This window comes from Euprymna scolopes, chromosome 1 (assembly GCF_053919585.1).
Source record: "Euprymna scolopes isolate OS-2025 chromosome 1, ASM5391958v1, whole genome shotgun sequence".
NCBI lineage: Eukaryota > Metazoa > Mollusca > Cephalopoda > Sepiida > Sepiolidae > Euprymna > Euprymna scolopes.
This window is the reverse complement of record NC_136482.1, coordinates 193007088-193031453: the sequence shown is the minus strand read 5'-3', so window position 1 is coordinate 193031453 and position 24366 is coordinate 193007088. Positions and strand designations below refer to the sequence as shown.

Here is a 24366-nt window from a genome sequence, read left to right as displayed (position 1 = left end):
GTATCACCCATTGTGCCACACACACACAGTTACACAAACGAAACTTGTATTGTGAAAAGAACAGAAATCGGTTTTCGATATTTATAAAATTTTTTGGAAAATAGAAGAAATATGTTACCCTCTCAAAAAGCAAAATACAACAAAAGCTAAGATGCAGGGAAATTTGCATTTCCTATCATGCATTATAATTTTATAGAAATCTTGTATTTAGGATCAGACAACGATAAAGGAACAAAACAGAACAAAAAAAAAAAAACGTAAAAATTTTTATGTGAAATAATATTTATTCCAAAGTTCTTTACAGAAAAGTTCTTTTTACCGTTGGTAGTTGACAAAAAAAAAAAAATATAAATTAATCACATATCCCCTCCCTCTTCCTCTCCTCCAAAAATCTGGGCCAGTTGTCAAAAAAAAATAAAACCCCACCTGCATTCTTTTTTTTTTTTGGGGGGGGGGGGGGGGTAAAGAAATCATCAAATTTTGTCCTCTTTTTGATTTGTCCTATTAAAAATGTTGAAATGTGTAAAAGTAATTTCAATATTTCCTAAGATTAGCACAAAAAAAAGAAAATAAAGGAGAAAGAAGGTTGTCTTTGGCAATTTTTTTAAAAAGAAAGACAGTCAATATGCCTTGGAAATCAGCATATAAAGAAATGGCTTTTTTTTCTTTGCCTGAACTCGAACGTGAAATGTCTGAACACGAAAGGCATTTAAAAAAGTCTTTTGATAGGAGAGGGGGGGGGGCTACTATTTCTCAAACATTAGCCTAATAATAAAATTGGAATTCATTCTGAAAATGAGTCTAAATTTAAAGAAATGCTGATTCTGAATTCTTCAGGAACAAAGAATACTAAGGCAAAATGTACAGGGGGGAAAGGGATATATATATATATTTTTTTTTTTCAGATACTTTTTACAAGGAATATTATTTCTTTTAAATGAAAATTCTTTAAAAATAAAATTGCATTCAATCGTAATTCGCTTGAAATGACCAAGATTTTTTTTTTTTTGCTTCTTCCTTTTAAAGCAGTGATTATTGCAAAATTCACTTTTCTGCAAAAGGTGAATTTTATTACAGCCAATCAAATACAAGTTTACAGAGATGAATTTTCTGGTAGCCAATCAAATACAAGTGTACAATTCCATGAATTATTTAACTGCCTGACAATTACACTGGTTTAAAAAAAGATGTAGACATGCATTCCATGAAGATGTATTTCAATCAAATCTCAAGTGGCTGATTTCACATATGATATCCATTATTTTCACATACGATATCCATGTTCACTTATCAACTCTTTAAATGTTTGTCGATATACATGTACACATAGGTGTGTAAACCAAGGCGATCTTTAATACGTCTAAGTACCATGCCAAGGTGTAAACACAAAAAAAATTTAAATACCATTAATGGACAAAATGCTTAAGATAAATTTATTGACGCTGAATTCAAATTAATACTTTGACTTTTGTAAAAATGAGATTTTCTAGAAATCAACTAGGCCACGTGTGACCTGTTGAGCCAGTATTTATTATATACATTATTACATATATAATTTAACCTTGATGTTAGTTCGTAAGGATTATGAAGTCAAAATAATATAGCGAGAGAGAGCAGGGTGAAGAATTTTATTATGACAAGAATTTCATAAACATTTTGGAATTTCTAAATATTTATGAAACCATCGTGCATCTTTAAATGCTTTCTCTTTCCTCTTAATTATTTGTGTCATTCACCCCCCCTTCCTATTCTTATAAGATGTCATTTATGTAAATTATCCTTCCACCATCTAAAACATATCGTGATCAAGTGTGCACTGTGACAGGCAGCAAAGTTTTAATAGGATTTAGTATCTTGTTTACTCTATAAAGTCATTTTAGTTTTTTTTTTTTTTTTTTTAAATATTTTAAATATTGTATGAAATAAATGTATTCCAGAGATACTTCATAGATGGCATTTATAATGCAGGAATGTATAGGATGGAAGCAGGACTGAAAACAAAACTAGATGAAGACAAAATTGAAAAGCTTTCCTATTTTTAAAAATTATATTTTCCTGTTTTTTTTTTTTTGGCTATGAATTTTATTTACATTCAATGTCAATTGAGTTCATACATGCAAATGGTAGTTGTTGAATTTGCACGAAAACCTGAAATACAACCCCCCCTCCAAATATTATGTAATGACCATCAAATGATAATGAAAGTAGATAAAAAAAAAATAATAGAAAAACTTATTTACACTTTTGCTGTCTACGTCTTGTCTTACTTTTAGTCCTGCTTCTATCATCCTAAAAATTATATATATATATATATATAAAAATTATATATATATATATATATATATATATATATATATATATGGAAGGAAATTAGAATGTAGAAATTTATTTACACTTTTGTTTGTTTTGTCTTGCTCTCCATCCCACTTATATATATGATACTTGTACAGTTTAATCAATTAAAAATTAAAAAATGAAAATATCAAAAAAAAGGTTATATTGTTCGTATTCGTTTTGGACTGAAGATCTCCGAAAAAAAATTTCATTTAATTTGATTGAGTATTTTTTATTTTACAGCAGAAAAACATGTTTTTATGAGAGCGCGTTGAAGTCAACCATTACGAAATTTGTTGAACACACTGCAGGGAGATAACTCCAGTTAAAGTGCCGACACTCCCTCCCCATCTTTAATACTAGCTTTCCTTCCTAAACATCGAACATTTTGCTCGGTATCACAACAAATTGTTTTTTCGCTGTAAAAAAAACTAATTAAGTGAAATTTTTTTTCTCGGAGAACCCCGTTCCATAACAAATACGTACAATATAAACTTTTTTTTTTCGATATTTTCATTTTTTAATGTCTTGATTAAACTGTACAAGTACCACACACACAAATTATATATATATATATATATATATATATATATATAATGTGTGTAATTTACATAAGGCAATTAGAATGTAAATTCTTTTTTTTTTAATCTTATTTCTAAGCAAATCTCTTTAAGCCAGGTTTTTTGCGAATGTATATTCCTGGCTTTCCTTCTGATGTCTGATGAGAAGCATTTAACTTCAAAATTCCGTGGTCTAAAAAGGTTCTTTTTTCCTTTTCAATCTGATGATATAATAAAGTCTTATTTTACTTTTAATTCTCATCTTTTATATAAATCATCCATAATGCTTGTAGGAAACTACATCCACTTCCAATATTGTATAGTGAATTAATTTTCTTTTTGTAAATCAGTGTAATTTGTTTCAAAATTATGTTTCATTTGTATAAATATTTCTAAAATGAAAAGGCAACGCTTGTATTGGCAAAAAAGAAAGATTCCAAACATTTTACAGCTAAACAAATTATTATCAGATTGCAAAGTTTCGTGGGGGTGGGGGTGGGGGCATAATTTTTAAACCAATTATTGGGGGAAGAACGAGAATATTGTGATATCTCTTTTGACCCAAGCCCGTAGCCTGTTATTCTTACTTTTCTCACCGCTTGTAAAACACTTTTTTTTTAAATGATTTAGAAAGAAAAAGAAATAGAAATTATTTTTGACTTTGCTCTGTTCAGAGTAAAGGCTGTTTTGAGACAGAAAGTGATCTAATTGATTTTCATCATTAGATGAATTGTTAAAAGACATTTTTTTTAAGAAAAAGAGAAGGGGGGGGGGTCAAAGTTGATAGACTTGTTAAATCTGCAAAAATACTGATTGAAAGATTTTTAGATTGAGCATTTCAGAATATGGAATTGAGTAAAAAGTATATTTTGTGCTAGTATATATATATATATGTATATATATATATATATATATATATATATATATATATATGTATCTATATTCATATGTATTTATATACACACACGTGTGTATATAGATGTATATATATATATATATATATATTTATACAGCTATATACATATATATACACAGTTGGGTGTGCGTATATATATATATATATTTATATACATCTATATACATATATAAACAACACATGTGTACACCATATAGACATCTATACACACGTGTGTGTATATATAAATATATATACATACATCTATATACACGTGTGCGTGTGTATATACATAGATCTATATATACCCATGTGTATATATATATATATATATATATATATATAAACAATTGAACAGACTGTTTGGGGTTTACCGGAGAAAGGTCTACAAAATGGCAGAAAGAAAAAAAAAAAAAAAAGCAGCAAAGGATTCTGGCCTTTTTTTCTACAACAGCTGAATGAATGCAATGGACATTTCCTTGGCCAACTTGGCATCGACAGATCTAGAACAGCACAAAACATGTATCGTCTGCATGTTGGCCAATCCATCACACTCTGTCATGTCCTTTAAAAAACAAAGTTTGGTGCGTTTTAAAGCTCACCCACATGCAGCATTCAGGTGCAGAAAATCAGAAAATGGAGGAGGGCTAAGAGTAAAAAGATGGAGTCTGTGGTAAAAGAGAGGGGTAGAGGGGCGAATAGTTGTGGCTCTGGTGGTGGTGGTGAAAGGGTCACATATGTTCAACGTTCGTCTATAAGGGGTGTGGCATCTCCAGCACCCTCTGAAGAATTGGGCACTGAACGGACTGCAGGACTACTACTACTGCTACCATGACGAGGTGTTCCAGGTTTCGGGGTAGATGCACCACTCTGTTTTCTCTTGGCCCACATTTCAGCTGCCTTGGCCCAATCGGTACTGCTCGTCGTTGGACGGGGCTGTGTTCTCTGGGGTGTACGACTAGGTGTGGCACCTGGCCAAATAGCCGACCTAGGTGTGGGTTGATAAGAAGGTGTGGCCAACGAATGAGCAGGTGTTGCTTGTAGCGTCTGGCTATGATACGATGGCGTTAACATTGGGGTCATCATTGGGGTCGCCATGGGCTGTAAAATAAAAACAAAGAATTTTTATTGTGAAAGTTTAATCATAAAACATTTGGTTTAGTTTGTTTCATTTTGATGGCAGATCAACATTTTTGGAGTCATTTTATGCTGAAATATTCACTGTATATGGATATATGAATTTTAAAATATTCACTGTATATGGATATATGGATTTTAAAATATTCACTGTATATGGATATATGAATTTTTAAATATACGAGGTGCTTTCAATAAGTTTCCAGACTTTTTCGTACAGGCATTTAAAAATGTTGTAGACTTTTGAAAAATCAGTATGTTATTGCTATACATACAGATGGCTGACCAATTTTCATAATTTAAGGTTCAAATAAACAGCTGCAGCAGAAATTGGAATACACCCTACTAAAGCCTAATTATCACAACTGGTGAATTTCAAAAATGCAATCTGGACGTGAGGACACTTTAGAAGAACGATATGCAATAAAATTCTGTTTTAAATGTGGAAACAATGCCACAGAAACGTATGGAATGCTTCAGACTGCTTTTGGACCATCTTGCATGAATCAAGCATCAGTTTTTGAGTGGCATAAAAGATTCAAGGAAGGCAGGGAGTCTGTGAGGGATGATGAAAAGTGTGGGAGTAGTAAAGAATTCAGAACACCAGAGTTGATTGGCCAAATAAAGAATTTAATGAATAAAAACCATTGTGTGTCTATAGAGACAATAAGTGCACAGTTTGATGTCAGTGTGGGAACTGTACACACAATTATTCACAAGGAACTGAAGATGCGGAAGATTTACACAAAGTTTGTCTCAAGGATGCTTCATCCTTGTCACCGACTATTTGTCTAAGATGGGCATCAAGACAATTCCTCACCCTCCCTATATTCCAGACCTTGCTCCTTGTGACTTTTATGAAATTATAAAAATAAGTTTTTTTTTTTTTTGAATTTATATAATAACTAGCAGGTTGATGAAAGTATAAAAACACCAGGAAAATGTTAACAAAAAACGTGTACATGCACAGCAGAGATATAGGCGTTAGAGAAAAAGAGCAAAGGAACTGATTTGCCTTATCACCGCTTCCGGTAGCAATAATCTGGAAGTTAGGAAGTATGGTAGCTGACTATAACTAGAATTACAAAAAATAAATAAATAAATAAAATAAAATTGCATTATGGGGAGGATATTATAGTTTGCTGGAAGCATTGTTTGTAGTGTGAAAAGAGTGGGTAAAAGCTACGACAATACAGTTTTAGTGGGGGAACAACGTGGACATGAGTGAATGTAGTAAAAGTATGATGACAATATTGAAGGAATTTCAATAATTTTCAATTATAATAAATTAGTTTACCAACAATGTGTCGTATAAGATGATAAGTGTTGTGAATTACATTATATAAATATATATAAAAATAGGATACAGGTAATATTAAATATATATAAAAATAGGACACAGGTAATATTAAATATACATAAAAATAGGATACAGATAATATTAAATATGTATAAAAATAGGATACAGGTAATATCAAATATATATAAAAATAGGACACAGGTAATATTAAATATATATAAAAATAGGATACAGATAATATTAAATATATATAAAAATAGGACACAGGTAATATTAATAAATAACCTTTCTGCACTGCTTACATTATAGTATTTATCTCATGTTGTGGCAAGATGGTTGCATTCAATCAGTATGTGTTTCATTGTATCAGGAAGGGTTCTTTATAGGCAAGTAAAAACGTGTAATTTGCAAGAATGACACATAATGTCATTTCCTCTTTGAGAACGCCCCTTCATCAGACTAACAATTGAAATAAACCAAGAAAGAAGATGACGACAACAGGAGTAATAATTAAAAGAAGAGAAGACTGTTTACCTGATAGTAATTGCTTCCACCACTGTAAGCGCCTCCATAGTTGGCGCTGGTCGCCATGTGTTGAGGTGTACCACTGGCAACTTGAGCCAATGTGTTGTAAATGTTGTTGGGTAAACCTGCAGCTGCTCTTTGAATTGTAGCAGCATCAACACCTGGCGGAAAGTAATGAAAACAATTTTGAAATCAAACAGGAAAATAATTTTATACAGAAATTAAATAAAAAGTAAAAGTTATGCATTTAAAATGCAGCAGAAACAAAAGTTTTAAGCAATTAATTTTGCATTTATTTAGTTTTGCAGCACACAAATCCTTTTCAGGTTCTTAAATGCTGAATCCAGTTTTCTTGATAAGCATTTTTTAATGTTTCAAATTCTCACTTGTAAAATGTCTTTTAGATACTTCAAGGGTGGCCGTTAGTGATGAATGGGTTACAAGTTTTAGATCACCAGATTCGATCCAAGCATGCCTTTCTCCTATGAATGTGATGTTATGCTAAGCTTCACAGACATTCCAAACTAAACGGTGTCACAAAAAGCAGAGGATATGTGACATCAGCCAATGAGAATGTTTCAGCAATACTACATCCTATAACAGAAATGGTTACATCCAAGAGCATAACAATTTGATAGTGAAATGACAGCTTCATTTTAACACATTTTATGGTATTATTTTGTTTCATGAATCTTTTTAACTAAATTCATGTTTCTTCTGCTTCAATGATGCGTTTCATTGCTGATGCCACCATTTGTTAAGGTTTTGCATCAAGACTGACCTGCAAACCATAGCTCATTTTAATTGCAATTCTCAATATCCTAAAATTTTATATTTTTCTTTTTTTTTTTTTACATTTTCACCCCAAACAAGGCACATTGCCACTTTGGTGTAGAGAGCAACTACTGGGGCACTATGTTGGGATTTGGGCAGCAAGATGTCGGTTCAAGTTACACTTGAACTTCTGCATGTCAGTACAGATAGGGAAGCAGGGGCCTGGAATGGAATTCCAGAGTCTAGCGGTTCTGGGGAAGAAACTACTGGAGTAGAAAGATCTTTTACATCTAGAGATCTCTACTGTGTGAGGGTGGGATTTAGCTGCCTGTTGGGTTTGTCGAGGGTGTCTACGTCGTGGGGGCACAAGTGTCTGCAGTTCGTCAGAGCATTCACCATTAAAATACTTGTAGAACAGGCAGAGGGATGCAACGTTTCGTCGATGGGACAGAGGCTGAAGCTTTGATGCCAGTTACCAGATTCATGGTGTTTGCTTATATTTATATCACAATTTCATACCCAAAACAGATTCTATTTAATCCATAAGTAGCACTCTGGGTCAGTGTAATGACGACCAAGGAGTTACTCCACACTCTTAAAATTGCTAAAATGTAAGTCTCAGCATTGAATGTAGTTTTGAATGCAACACTAAAGAAAGGGTTTACCTAAGGACTGCATGTAACCACAGCAAAAAGGATGACAGAAAAACAAGAGTTTCATGTTCAATCACTTAATTCTCGAGTGGCTGCGCAGAAGCTTTAGTTCCCAAGAATTTTGTCAAATAACAACAGGCTCCTGAACAAACATAATACTTCTATTCTAACCATCATCGATGGATCAGAGATGATTTTCTCAACATCTGATAACACCATTTTTTTCGTTCAAAGAACTCTCCCAGCATTAAGAATTGATTATCTCTCCCAGCATTAAGAATTGATTATATAATGTTATAAATTGAAGTTAAAAAATTCTTAATGCTGCAATATTTTAAGTTATAAATTTATTATATTTTTTACTAGAATATCTTGTCCTTTTCTTTTCTAGTTTTAACTAGTCCTTTACTTTTCCATTTTAAGCTTAACCATATTACTTTTCATGCTTGCATTTTTTTATTGTAATCCATGATTTTTACAGGCTTTCAGTAAATTCACTTGTTTTTTGTTTAATTTCAATCTTATTTTTTTGCCCCCATAAACACATACGTAATAACAATGTACGGCACGCGTATGCTTTCAATGAAATCCCCCGCAATTATCTCCTTTTCATGCTTTTATTAGTGAATTAGTAGCAACAGTAGTCGTTGAAGTGATGTGGTTGCTATGGAAACCAGTCATAAAAAACGTAGCTCACATTGTTATATTTTTTTTCATTTTGAACACCAGAAAATTCATCAGAACTTGTGTTTTACTGAACGAAACATTTTTTTTTCACAATATAGCTGAGTAGGTGATCTAAAAACTGCAATAATTGTTTGAAATTTGGTTAAAAAATGAATGAGCAGTGAAGCTTTAAAGCAGTTCTAAATGACTAAAACTGACAATTAACCATATATTCAAACACTACTGAAACAAACAATTTTCATATAAAAATAGAAAACATATATATAAAACAACAAATATATATACATATATATAGAAAACAAATATACACACACATATATATATAGAAAGAGAGAGAGAAGAACATATATATATAAAACAAACAATTTTCATATATATATATAAATAGAAAATAAATATACATATAAAAACAAATATATATATATACATATATATAGAAAACAAATATATATATATACATATATATAGAAAACAAATATACACACACATATATATATAGAAAGAGAGAGAGAAGAACACATATAAAACAAACAATTTTCATATATATATATATATATATATATATAAATAGAAAATAAATATACATATAAAAACAAATATATATATATATGGGAAGCCATCAGGGAACTAATTAGAGATGCTCCATGGAAAAATATTTTCTCTCTCCCTGCTGAACAATGTGCAAACGAGACCACTGACTGGTTCAAAACTGCAATCGAAGCGCATGTTCCCATGCGGAAATTTTATAGTAAGCCCCACTCTCCCCAATGGTTTACGTCGACTTGTGCAACTGCCATTGCTCAAAAGCAGCATGCATACCGTAGGTTTAACCGACATCAGTCTAGTTCAAACAGACTGAAGTATATAGAAGCTAGAAATAACGTTAAGAAAGAAATAGCGACAGCTAAGAGAGAATTTACGGAAACCACTAAAAAGCGCATCGAAGCACAAAAACTAGGAACTCGAGACTTCTGGAAAATCTACAACAGTGTAGTAAATAATGGGCAATCAACAATTCCCCCACTAACCAACAATCACGAGGTTGTCTCCTCAGCAACTGACAAGGCTAACATGCTTGCCAATCGGTTTGCCTCAAACTCCACACTGGACCCTTCCAACCACCCCCTACCTGACTTTCCTATGCGGACAGACGCCACACTAGACGATCTGAAAACCACCCCTGCTCAGGTGCATGCTATCATAAAAAACCTTGACACCTCAAAAGCATGTGGACCCGATCTTATCCCAGCTGTGCTATTAAAAAAGTGCTCAGCCGAAGTAGCTCCAGTTCTCTCCAAACTCTACAACAAATGCCTTAATGAAGCTTGCTTTCCGGGCTGTTGGAAAACTGCTTCTGTTGTACCAGTATTCAAGAATTCTGGCGAAAGGACAGACCCATCAAATTATCGCCCCATTAGCCTCCTCCCACTTTTTGCCAAAATATTTGAGACCATAATTAACCATGCTCTAGTCCATCATCTTACAGATGCTAAACTACTGACTGACAAACAATATGGATTTAGACAAGCCCGTTCCACAGCAGACATCCTAACTGTGATCTCTGAACGTATATACCATTCACTGGACAAAGCGGGGGAGGGCAGAGCGGTAGCTCTAGATATATCTAAGGCTTTTGACAGGGTATGGCATGAGGGTCTCCTCAGTAAAATCAGATCATACGGTATCACTGGTAGAATACTTAACATAATTAAATCCTTCTTAGATAAGAGAAAAATCCAGGTTGTCCTTGACGGTCGTACATCTAAACAATATGATATAAATGCGGGGGTGCCCCAGGGTTCTATCCTTGGACCTCTATTGTTCCTAATATTCATAAATGACCTCCCCGACAACATTGCCTCTGAGATGGGTATATATGCTGATGACACTACACTCTATGGCAGGCACGACAGGAAGACGAATGAACACATTTCTAAAGAAATGGCAGAAACACTAGAGGAAGACCTCCAATCTGTAGTGGAATGGGGACAAAAGTGGTTGGTCGCGTTCAATGCTGCCAAGACTAAACTAGTTTCATTCAATAATTACAAGAAACCCTCTCTACCACCCATAGCAATGGCCAACGACTTTATCTGAGAGTCCATCTTTCAAACTCCTTGGACTAACGTTTACAGGAAACATGAGTTGGAACAATTACATTGAAGGCATTGCCAGGGCCGCTGCAAGAAAGGTGGGCTCTCTCTACCGTGCTAGAAAACTACTAACACCCGAAAGTATCCTGTACCTCTATAAGGCCACTATTCGCCCATGTATGGAGTATTGCTGCCACATCTGGGCTGGTGCATCTGCTACTAGTCTCTCGCTCCTTGACAAGGTTCAAAAGAGAGTCGCAAACCTGATAGGCCCTGAACTGGCATCTAAGCTTCAGCCTCTGTCCCATCGACGAAATGTTGCATCCCTCTGCCTTTTCTACAAGTATTTTAGTGGTGAATGCTCAGACGAACTGCAATCACTTGTGCCCCCACGACGTGAGCACCCTCGACAAACCCGACAGGCTGCTAAATCCCACCCCCACACTGTAGAGATCCCTAGATGTAAAAGATCTTTTTACTCCAATAGTTTCTTCCCCAGAACCGCTAGACTTTGGAATTCCATTCCAGGTCCCTGCTTCCCCAACAGTACTGATGTGCAGAAGTTCAAGTGTAACGTGAACCAACACCTTGCTGCCCAAATCCCTACATAGTACCCCAGTAGTGTTGCCCCTGATAGTAGCCCCCTACACCAAAGTGGCAATTTGCCTTGTTTGGGGTGAAAATGTAATTAAAAAAAAAATATATATATATATATACATATATATAGAAAACAAATACACACATAAAAAACAAGCAATTTTCATATATATATATATATATATATATATATAAATAAATAGAAAATAAATATATATATATCTAAAAACAATATATATATATATATATATATATATATATATATATAGAAAGAGAGAGAGAAAAGAACATATATAAAACAAACAATTTTCATATATATATATGAATAGAAAATAAATATACATATAAAACAACAAATATATATATATATATATATATTTGTTGTTTTTATATGTATATTTATTTTCTATTCATATATATATATATATATATATATATGAAAATTGTTTGTTTTATATGTTCTTTTCTCTCTCTCTCTCTCTATATATATATATATATATATAAAACAAATACACCCATAAAAACCAACAAACAATTTTCATATATATATATATAAATAGAAAATAAATATATATATATCTAAAAACAACAAATATATATATATATATATATATATATATATAAAAGAACATATAACAATTTTCATATTATATATATATACAAAACGCTATTTTGTTATGGTCGTTTACCTTGCATAGCAAGAGCAGGAGTACTGAATGGTGGAGCAGGTGTTCTTGAACTACTTGATGGAGTACCTGTAAGATAAACAAATAAAAGACAATTCAGTATTTTATGGTTTTCCAAAAGTCTTGGAATCAACAATTTATACGGAAATAAAAACAGGTTCAAGTCTCCTAAAATTTGTACTAGACTTTTTTTTTTGCCAGGACCCATAACACATTGGTTAAAGTTCTTTAAAAATTCAGTGGTAACAGTGACATTCTTCTGAAGGTTCAATCTTCAATGTGGGAAACTGAAAATATGTTTGCGTTTTGTTTAGGCTTCTATCTAATCATGGCTCACAGAATAAGATTTTTCTTGAGAACAGAAAGGCTTTTCTTTCTACATATAATTTTTTGATATTAATCCAGAATATGACCCAAATTCACATCAACATTTAGCAGGTTATGGTAAGCAGCCAAACATCAACACAATTAGCTAATCAGTTGTTAAGACAAATTTCAATGTGAAATTAATGTAAAAATTTTTTTGTTTTAACTGAACATGAATTACAACATACTTTCTTTCAAATGAGTCACACATTTAAAAAAAAAAAAAAATTTTTTTTAAAATGTGTGACTATGTGTAGGATGAGGATTGGAAGGAAGACGTTTATGGGCAAGTTTGCATGACAATGCACAAATGCATAGGAATTGGACATCCTTAACACATTTTTTTTCATTCAAGAATGCCCTTGAGTAAAATACTGTAGTCTCACAATGGTCAAAAATTTAAAAACCCTCCCAATAAAAGAATTAGCTAAAAAAAAAGAAAGTTAAATCACATTAACTTTAAAAAAAAAAATGTTATTTATAATGTGCTGGAAGATGCTAGAAATTAGGTTGGATTCTGAATAAATACCAATTTTTCAATATCTCTTATCAAAAAACACATTGACTAAACTCGACAAATTGAAAGCAGAAATAGCAAGAGAATATATTTGTGTTATTTAGAAGTTAGTTCATCATTAAGTTTTAATCAAGTAGGAATTAAAAAAAAAAAAAAAAATGCTATTCTGTGACTTACCAGGAATTGGCTCTCGGAAATGTTCTTTAAACCACCGAATCAAAGAATTGAGTGAATGGAAGGTCTGTGATCTATACCGAATTCCTTCTGGAGTAACTGTGACGTATTCATGTCGTGGTTTGGTACGTGGTAAGTAAGATAACATGAATTTGCCTGGGTATTGGTAGGCAACGGTCATCAAATAAGGAATTCTGGAAGAAACAAAATCAACGTGATCAACAAAGAGAGAAAAAAATAGAAACATGGTGATACGTAAAGAAAAATGACTGAACTAATATAAACATCTCAATTATGTTGGAATATTTTGGTTTTATTACTTTAGTAGAAGAAAGAATATGAGAAAGTTATTACAACCTTTAAAATAATGGGATTTTTAAAGATGGAACAGATTTTCAATATTTTTGCACAGAAAGTTTATTGGTAAAAATGATTAAATTCACCTCATAATGAGAAAATGTAAAAAATTAAGTAGATGAATATAAAAGTATTTTGGAGGTCTATCCAACGTAATAATTAAGAGAATATATATTTTCACTAGCTATATGTAGTTAGGTTCTTTTTACTGAATAAAAAACTTATACCAAATTATTTGTTAAATATAGAATTCTGACAAATTTAATTTATGACTGTATCATTTGGTCATTAAATTAGTAATTGAACTAAATTGTTATAAAATTATAATTTTCTTAAGATGTTTTAATTTCTATTCATAAAATTATTTGAGATAAATAGCTTCCAAAAGATTCAATCTACACTGAAGATTTGCTAAAAAATTTTAAGTCAGAAACTGGAAATTATTTCCTAATTGCCAGTTTAAATCTTTTAAAATGTCAAAGGGTCACAAACTAATTCATTTTTCTTTCTTTAATTTTTAACAAGCTAGACTTTTTAGTCTGTGAAAAACGCACAAAAGTTACAACCAATTGACTTAGAATAAGTGTTCTATGCCAAATTGATGATTAATATGGTTAAATTTGTGCTCATTTTTGCATTAAATACTAAATCCATATTGTGCATTGCATGGATACCATAATACTTAGTTTACTGCACCTTATCATAAAGATCCAGACAAAATTTCAGTCAGATAAGCCCAGTAGTTTGCAAGAAAAAAATGGAACATACAAAGAAAAATATAAAACAGAAGATTAAAATGGCTGACTTTTTTATGAAAAAATTGAAATACTTCTGGTGAATTTCATTTTGTAATTATTTTTTTAAATGTGATTAAAAATGAAATTATTTTATTGCATTCTAATTTCAATAATGATTAATAAAAAATTTTTTATGTGGAATTAGTAAAGTTACGTTAATATGGGAAATACATCCAGACACAAATGCATTTATTCATAATTTTATTAATATAAGGATTATCAGGTGGCATACAATGACCATATCGCTCTTTATAAAGGAGGAATCAGGAGTAGAAAGGAGTCAATTTTTAGTGTTGGTTGTGGATGCACCTGCTCCGTAAACAATTGTTCTGTAGATGCATCCTTGCATCGCTGTAAGAGGCATCATCCGTTAATTCATTTTTAATCAGGATGAAAATGGACCATGGGTTTACTTTCAGCCGCTTCATAATTCTTGCTTCTCATTTTTTCCTTTAGTCCTCATTTCATGAGTGATATTTCTGATAATGAGGAAAGAATTGCTGTTTTCCAAATCGGAATCTATGTATCAAATGCTTATTGTTGTTTTTGACTATGAGGTAATATTTAATTTTTTTTTTTTTTACCTTCGTACATCAGATGAATATCCTTTTTTACTAAAAGCAAATCCTTTTTTAAATATTTTCCTTAAAGTCTGGCAATATGTTTTTTTTGGATGGGGGTTGAAAAGAAAAGTTTTTAGTTACCTTGAAGGTGCCTTTTTCTTTTCTTCAATAAGGCATTTGTCTATCATATCTTTTTTACCATCACAATTCTCTTTATAATATTTGAAGTTAACAATATCACGAGCCAAGGCTGCCATTGGTTGAATGTGTCGAGCAATGATTTCATCCAAATCTTCAAATTCCTGTAAAGAAAAAAGATTTTTTTCAAATTAAAATAAAAAACGTTCTTTTTTACTTGCCTCCATATATAAGTATAAAGTTACACACAAGTTTTTTATTTTAATGTAGTGATATAAAGCTGCCTAAAAAGTAGCACTTTGGATATCTGCAAGATAACATGATTTTTTTTATTTTTATCTTGGTGGAATAAAGTTTGTTATTTATTTACATATTTCTATTTTCAAGTTGGTGATATTTTCATTTCTAGTCTTCTTCGTTCTTTTTCAGGTGCTTTTTATTGTAGTCAGCAACCTTCAGCGAATTCTGAATTGAATCATTTTAATTTAATCGACTCAGATTATTACCAGCTCATATTCCATGCCATTAGTAACATATTAACTGATATAAGATATTTAAAAAGACATTGAATATAGAATGCTAGGAATTAACCTGAGTGAATTAAATAAACAGTTTAATAAAGAATTTCTAAAGATTTATAAGTTCCAGGAAAAGCTCAGAGAATACAATAGCTATTGTTTATCAAAGGAGGGAGAGAGAATGCAGGAGGAATATTTTTTTTATATATCTCAAGAGAGAGAGAGAGGGAGAGAGAGGAGAGTATTCAGACAACAAACCTCATTGCCAATCCATAGAGATCTTCCCAAACTGAAAGCATTCACTTTGCCTTCTTCTCGTACATCAATGTGTTGCAAAACATCCTCAGCAGTTTTCCACGTCAAGGTCAAATGGTCAGCACCCTAAAGAAATAATGACAATAAAATAAATCAAGCAAAACAAATACACGATGGGGCATAACAGATCACATTATGTATTAAAGTAAAGAAGGGCTGGTGGAGGATAACCATGCACAGTTGATGATGTCATTCATCAAACCAGAGAGCGAGAGGAGTGAAGATATCTGTTATGATTTAGATGAGCTGTGACTCAAAACAGTCATGGGTCATCATCTACTAGGGGTCTAGTATACTACTAAAAACTTGTTAACATTGCTTGTGGGTCACCTGTGTACATTTTCCATCTGTACGTAAATGTTTTAGATAGGAAAGAGGGAGAGCAAATGATGTTAATAAAAACTCAAGAGAAGTGGTGAGAGGAATGGAATGATGTAAATAATTGGAAGAAGGTGGGAAGAGGGTGAAGTGAGAAAAGCAGATGAAAAAAAGTAAATGCTTATCATTATCAAGAAAAAATATATGTATTAACTTGGAAATAGGTGGTATCAAAATAAATGTAAGGCAATAAAATGAAATGCCGTGGAGATAGAATAAGTGAAAAAAAAAAAAAATGTTATTTTCTCAAACACACACTAAATTCAAAGATGGTGTAATAAAAAAAAAAAAATGTAATTGCAACTTCTCGTCCATTTTTGGATTTTTTTTATCATGCACATATACATTTATTTTCTTTTAAAATTGATAAGTGCTTTTTCTTCTGATGAGTTAAAGGAAAAATAAACTCATGTATGGATATAATAATAAAATGAATGATTTTGTGCTACCAAACAGGTGTTGTTAAGAATTGTACATCAACATATGTAAAGAAATAAATGGTAAGATGGTCAACAACTTAAAATTTGGAATATAGACGTTTGTCATTTCTTTCTTTATATATATATATATATATATATATATATATATTTTAAATACTAAAAATGTACATTATTGCAATCAGTTTTCTTACCTTACTGCTTGGTCGAATGATTACCTCCCCTTGGTCCATTCCAGCCATTAACTTTTCACATTCCTTAAATCCAATGTTATGAAAACAAGGATGTACAATCACCCGTTTGATGTAAGCTGAAATAAACAAATATTAAATAAACTTAATATTTCTGTGTACTCTTTAAAAATATTTTGAGGGTAAATGTTAAGAAAAATCCAAATCACATAAAATATTCTTTTTCTGCGAAATCAAAAATAGACAAATAGATGAAGATGACAATGGTGGAAATGCTGAAACTTTATTGAAATTAATTTTGGATTAGAAAAGGAAAGGTAGTTTGCTTGAAGCATTGCTGGTAAACAAATATGTAAGTGTATAAGATGGCTATTAGCAATGTAGAAAATACCAGGGTATTGAAGTCATGTGATGGATGAACAAATCTACTATTGCGGTTATATAGGACACTAAGCCTATATTTACAGACTTATATGCATGAATGATTTGGAAAAATAAATATACAAGCATTTATAATCTCAACAAGACATTTGTTTTTGTTCATTCTCACACACTTACCATGGTATTCTACATTGCTTACAGCATTCTCATACGCTTACAATTTTTATTATATTTTAATAATAACCAATTAATAAAAAATAAAAAAATACTAAATATTCAAATTATTTTAAAAACATTTTTTAAATTTTCAATTCTCCTTTAAGCAGCTCGGAAAGAGTAAATAAATTCTTTTAAAGCCAACATTAGGAAAGATCTGGTCTGAATTAAATTAAAACGTCAATTAAAAACATTAATTTCAATGTAACCAAAAATGTGAGTTTATTACTAGGGCCACAACAACAGCATATTCTTTTCATTGTTTTGACTCTCGAGTATATATCCGACACAGTTAATCAACCGAGAACCACATCACTTTATATAACAGCATAAAAGATAAAAATAAAAGATATCAATGGATACACACTCAAGAATCAAAACAATGAAAAGAATATGCTGTTATCATGGTCCTAGTTATTACAGATGGGAAATATCAAATGCATTTGTTATCATTATTATTGTAATTATTCTATTGTGTCAAACTAGTTTGATGAATAACATTTTAAACTGAGAAATATCATTTCTTTAGTTTTTGTTGTGTTTTATGGCATGTCAACTCTTTGGGTCACTTTATGCCGATTATCTATGGGTTTAGGAAGCTTTTACTTCCTACTCTAGCTGACATATGAGTGATATGTTTGTTTTTTTTGATAATGGCTAATTTTTTTAAGGTATGAAAGTATGGTGTGGGATTTGTTTTTCTCAAATCCTTAATGTTTTTTTTTATATATATAAACTATCCCTTGTTGTTATAAAGTCAGTGCACTCAAGTAGAATGTGCTTAATTGTGAGTAGAGTTTGACATGGTATACAAATGGGTTGCTTTTCTCAAAAGATATGAGCAGGTTAAATGAGTGTGTCCCATTTTTATTCTTGCTAGTGTGACTTTTTTGGTTTAGTTTGGTGTTTTATTCCTGCCTTTGAATTTTTATCATTATTTCGTATAATTTGTTGTTGGGAAATTTATTCCAGTAAACTTACCATTTTTTCATTGTTTATGTATTGATGTTTTTTTTTTTAAGATCTGAGAAAGGTATTTCAACATTGAATCAGTTGGGATATTTAAGGCAGTTCATTTCTTTAGTGAAAATTAGGACAAAAAAATAAACATTGTTTTTTTTACATAAAGTGAGTACAATAAGGATTTAAAAATACTTTTTAATTATTGCTTTTTGGTTTGAATTTAGGAAGTCTTGAATTTTTACAAAATAATTAGAAACCTCTCCCACAAAATTTGATACAGAAAAAAAAAACAATATTAATAAAATCATGTCAAACTGAATTTGAGAGATGGGTTACAATTGTTTCAGTTTTAATTTTCCAAGTCAAACATTTGCAAAAATTTAAAAAATAAAAATATTTTAAAATATTACCACAACAAAAATGTCGATAAATTTTACATTTTTTTCAATTACAAATACCAGAAGATACAGTCATATGAAAAAAATATAAAATTTAACTATAAATTTAAAATACAATTTTAGGAAGAAATCTTCTCCTTAATAAAGTAGTTAAACCTAAAAATCACAAAAAATGCTATCATTTCATTGCAATAAAAAAAAAAGAAAAAAAAAGAAAAAGAAAAAGGGTGACCCCCCCCCCCCGGAAAAAACGGGTCCCAACTCTAATTGCCCCGTTTCTTAGTGTTTTGTTCGAATGAAATGAAACTTTGGTCATAACTAGTTTAATATATTCCAAACATCACATCAAAATACTAGGGTCTTCGGCCTTTTTTTCTCCATTCTACCGCATATGTTCTAGATGGCCTCCATTTAACTGTTGTTTTTTTTTTTGGGGGTCACCCTGTAGTAAACAACACTTACTTTGTCTGGCCTGAATTTTTCTTCGATCTTCTTCTTTCACGATATCACCTTTTTCAGAATCATAATCAAAATACAAATCTCTTTGCGGTCTGAAAAAAATAAATAAAAATAAATTTTTAAAAATACAAGAATTCATACAAATTCTAAACGTTTTCCATATCCACGCGTATATACCTAATATTATTATGCTAAAGCTGATGTTGCTTCCCTAAGATATTTTTACTATACATTTTAATTATACAAAATACATGCTAAAAGATTCTTTAGTTTTGGAATTGAGTTATGTTTGAAAATAAAACCTAATTTAATTGTTCTAATCAACCTTAACTTGCAATTAATAAGTTTCTGTCTTCCTCTCTCGCTGTATCTTACATGAAACTCACTCTACCCACCGTTTTATACTATTTCTATAACTGTAAATTTCTCCAACATCTGTGGGTTGGTTTGCTTTATGAAATATGAACCCTTTTTCATAAAGTTATATGTAACGTTTATTCCTCATCTTTCTTTTTAATATTATTGTTTGTTTCTCTTAATAGCACTGAGCTTTTCTTATCTTAAGTTTTGCTTTGTTAAAAATTTACTCTTTGATAGCATAATTATATATATATATATATATATATAAAAAAAATTTATATATATTTATATATATTTTCAGATTAAATATGTTTTTAACTCATTTCAAAGTGTTTTTTAACATGTTTTATTAACTGTTTGCTCATATATAACATGCTTTATTAACTGTTTGCTCGTATATATATATATATATATATATATATATATATATATACATACATATTGTGCAGTATACTTCAAAGATTTAAAATCCTCCTGAGCAAACATTAATATTCCAACTATTTCCATTAATTTTCAAAAGTAATACTTACTTCCAATTGCCGTCTTTATCCTGAAGATCTGAAGAACGGCATGTAAGTTCCACTTGAAATCGATCAATGTCAATTTTGGTAATTCTGCAGTGAAGTGTCTGACCAACCTGAAGAAAAGAAAACAACGAATTAGAAGAGGAGAATCAAAGAAATCACACTAAAATCACAGCTAAAACCCTAATCATGACTAGCTTCCTCCTATCTCAATAAAAGATATTCTCTGAAAGGATACTTGTACAACGAGAAGTTTATACTGAAGCAAGAGTTGCACAATCTCACGCCACACTTCTGATTCTGTATTGTTCAATTCCAAGACTAGAAGCAATGCTGGGATAAGCAGAGAAGGACAGGTTTTAGTTCAGAGTTTTGCTTCTCTTAGATTAATTGTCTCATTAAGCCTTGAGAGTCATATGAACTCCATCATTTCATCCGTAGCTAGACGGAAGGCAAAATGGGTTCATACCTTACCCATGCTATTAAAGAAAGTGACTTACAGACATATCACCAAACTTATGGCACCTGGTACTCTCAAATGGTCACCTTTCCAAATGCTGAAAATGTTTGCCTTTGCTGTTTCAACACGATATAAATTGAAATGGTTTAATCGGTGAGCCAGGCAAGTCAAATTCTGAGCTCATCAATTTGGACATTTTCATTAATACAAAATAAAATATTTAATTCATATTATTTGGACTTTTTGGATTACTGTTCTCACATTGAACGTTATTTTCCAAAATGTTTCAGTCGATATGTAACCGAGTATGGTGGTTATATATATACAAATACCGAGCTGTGTGCCAAATACATAATGGTAAGCAAAAAAAAAAAAAAAAGGGATGTTAGAGAAGATGATCATGTTAGATTTAAAAATATTTTTGTCTCAAATTTTCTTGAGTTATATTTTAAAAAAAAACAACAAAAAAAAAAAAGGTAATAATGACTGCTTTGAATCATGAAATTAATTTACTTACCCCCTCCCAACACATTTTTGAATTTTCCTTAAGAAAAATAAATGATCCCCACTCGCATATTCAATTGTGAAGAAAAATAAATGATCCCCACCCGCACATTCAATTCTAAAGAAAAATAAAACATGAAAAATTGGATTTACTTTTACTCTATCTTCAGGGTTTGTCACTTGTTTGTCGCTTATCATTTTTGTTGGGATGAAACCAGAGACGGTGTTGTCCAGACGAACTTTGACACCAACAGCTGATCCGGGACAATTGCCGGCATCAAAATGGCTCCAAACCTTAAAATAAAATATAACAAATATTAAAATAAAAAATTTTTCCTTGAAATTAAGCAGACGACACTTTAAAACAATTCATACAAAAATAAAGAATGCCCCTGCAGGGAAAAACAACTAATAACATGGAAAACTAATGTAAAATTTCAGAAAAAAATGCTGAACCGCATTTTTAAGTTGGTTAATTTGTATTCAATGTGTTAAAAAAAAAATTGCTTTTGATTTTTTTTTTTTGTGGATGTATAAACAGGGTACGTACAGATTTTCAATGTCCATTTTCAAGGACTTCTCAAGGTTTTCTCCAGACAAAATTCAATTTTTCAAAACAAAATTTAGAGTATGTTTTACAATCAATAGTGATTCGAAAAAGTGGTAAAAAATCAAATATACAACAAATAAATGTTGCCATAGCCAATAAAAGTTATTTTACAATGTACATGCATCATTTTTAGGTGTTTTGAAGTTATTATTTCATCTCAAATATTAACTGCCTTTATGACCTCAATTTCCAAACAAGATGGCTGCCATCTTTTTTTGGCGCAGCTGTCCTCATTTTAAATTATTACAAAATTTGGTGGGGGAGGGGGGATTAACCACTGGAGATTTATGGCGACTGCCACTACTCCTTCCCTCTCTGTGCCCCCCCCCCCCCCCAATAAATTATAAACGAGAACAAAAATAGAAGGACATTTGAATGGCCACCCCGCCCTCCTAAGAGAGAAAAAAAAAATTTGTGATAATCAAAAACTAGGTTGGCCAGGCTGAAAGAAAAATGGAATTATGTTCCTTTGTCACAAAACTACCTCAGGTAGTTTTGTGACAAAGGAACATGACTCTCTTATCCACAATACTATGCAAGTTCAAAACAATATATTTCGATTTTATATTTAATATTTAACAATTATTTTAATGGTATTTTTATTAATACTTAAAGTATAAGTTAATAGTATTCATTTCAATTTTAGTTTTTAATATTTTGACACAAATTTTCATGGTCATCTTAAGAAATTTTCAAAACATTTTCGATATATTCAAAGATATTTCAAGGTAATACTATTTCTAATAAGGGCTTTTCAAAGCAAAAGTTAAAATTCAACAACTTTTCAAGACTGTGCGAACCCTGATAAAGATTCATTTTCATTGTTTATATCATATCTAAGGCTGTATTGTTTATATCATATCTAAGGCTGTATTGTTTATATCATGTCTAAGGCTGTATTGTTTATATCATGTCTAAGGCTGTATTGTTTATATCATGTCTAAGGGTGTATTGTTTATATCATGTCTAAGGCTGTATTGTTTATATCATGTCTAAGGCTGTATTGTTTATATCATGTCTAAGGCTGTATTGTTTATATCATGTCTAAGGCTGTATTGTTTATATCATGTCTAAGGCTGTATTGTTTATATCATGTCTAAGGCTGTATTGTTTATATCATGTCTAAGGCTGTATTGTTTATATCATGTCTAAGGCTGTATTGTTTATATCATGTCTAAGGCTGTATTGTTTATATCATGTCTAAGGCTGTATTGTTTATATCATATCTAAGGCTGTATTGTTTATATCATATCTAAGGCTGTATTGTTTATATCATGTCTAAGGCTGTATTGTTTATATCATGTCTAAGGCTGTATTGTTTATATCATATCTAAGGCTGTATTGTTTATATCATATCTAAGACTGTATTGTTTATATCATATCTAAGGCTGTATTGTTTATATCATATCTAAGGCTGTATTGTTTATATCATATCGAAGACTGTATTGTTTATATCATATCTACGGCTGTATTGTTTATATCATATCTACGGCTGTATTGTTTATATCATATCTACGGCTGTATTGTTTATATCATATCTACGGCTGTATTGTTTATATCATATCTACGGCTGTATTGTTTATATCATATCTAAGGCTGTATTGTTTATATCATATCTAAGGCTGTATTGTTTATATCATATCTAAGGCTGTATTGTTTATATCATATCTAAGGCTGTATTGTTTATATCATATCTAAGGCTATATTGTTTATATCATATCTAAGGCTGTATTGTTTATATCATATCTAAGGCTGTATTGTTTATATCATATCTAAGGCTGTATTGTTTATATCATATCTAAGGCTGTATTGTTTATATCATATCTAAGGCTGTATTGTTTATATCATATCTAAGGCTGTATTGTTTATATCATATCTAAGGCTGTAGTGTTTATATCATATCTAAGGCTGTATTGTTTATATCATATCTAAGGCTGTATTGTTTATATCATATCTAAGGCTGTATTGTTTATATCATATCTAAGGCTGTATTGTTTATATCATATCTAAGGCTGTATTGTTTATATCATATCAAAGGCTGTATTGTTTATATCATATCTAAGGCTGTATTGTTTATATCATATCTAAGGCTGTATTGTTTATATCATATCTAAGGCTGTATTTAGCAATCTGGACATTTCCCAGTTCGAAGTTGGCTGAATAATTTGGTTTAATATCTGTTCCAAGATTTCTAAAAGTAATGCTATTAAACAGCAGCATTGAAAAAGAAAAAAAAAAAACAAGATGATTTTTATATGAAGCAGTTATGTATTGAAAGAGGTGTTTTTTTTTTGTTACCTCACTAAGTTCAGGAAAATCTTTCTTTTGGCAAAATGGACATTGCCACAATCCAGTTTCTTCATTTCTCACAGGATTTGCTTCATCAAGTTGTTCTCCCTGAGGTCGTTTACGAGCGATGCCAGTCACGACACACAGAACAAGTTTACCTATGCACAGAAAAAAAAAAAAAAAATTTTTTTTAAATAATATCTTTTTAAA

At 31.1% G+C, this 24366-nt stretch overlaps 1 protein-coding gene across 1 annotated transcript in view; it reads right to left on the bottom strand.

The window, feature by feature from the left end:
- Positions 1–4134: 4134 nt before the first annotated feature.
- The window catches only part of LOC145278684 (transcription elongation factor SPT6-like), an 86485-nt gene continuing 66253 nt past the window's right edge, over positions 4135–24366 (bottom strand). Inside the window, exons 27-37 of the mRNA XM_080130679.1 lie at positions 24166–24314; positions 21411–21551; positions 20300–20406; positions 19413–19501; positions 16996–17111; positions 15930–16052; positions 15157–15317; positions 13302–13492; positions 12245–12310; positions 6761–6912; positions 4135–4890 (exon numbers count right to left, since the gene is read on the bottom strand). Of these exons, the coding sequence (XP_079986805.1) occupies positions 4531–4890; positions 6761–6912; positions 12245–12310; positions 13302–13492; positions 15157–15317; positions 15930–16052; positions 16996–17111; positions 19413–19501; positions 20300–20406; positions 21411–21551; positions 24166–24314 (1655 nt within the window). The 3' untranslated portion in view covers positions 4135–4530. The remainder of the gene's footprint in view (positions 4891–6760; positions 6913–12244; positions 12311–13301; positions 13493–15156; positions 15318–15929; positions 16053–16995; positions 17112–19412; positions 19502–20299; positions 20407–21410; positions 21552–24165; positions 24315–24366) is intronic.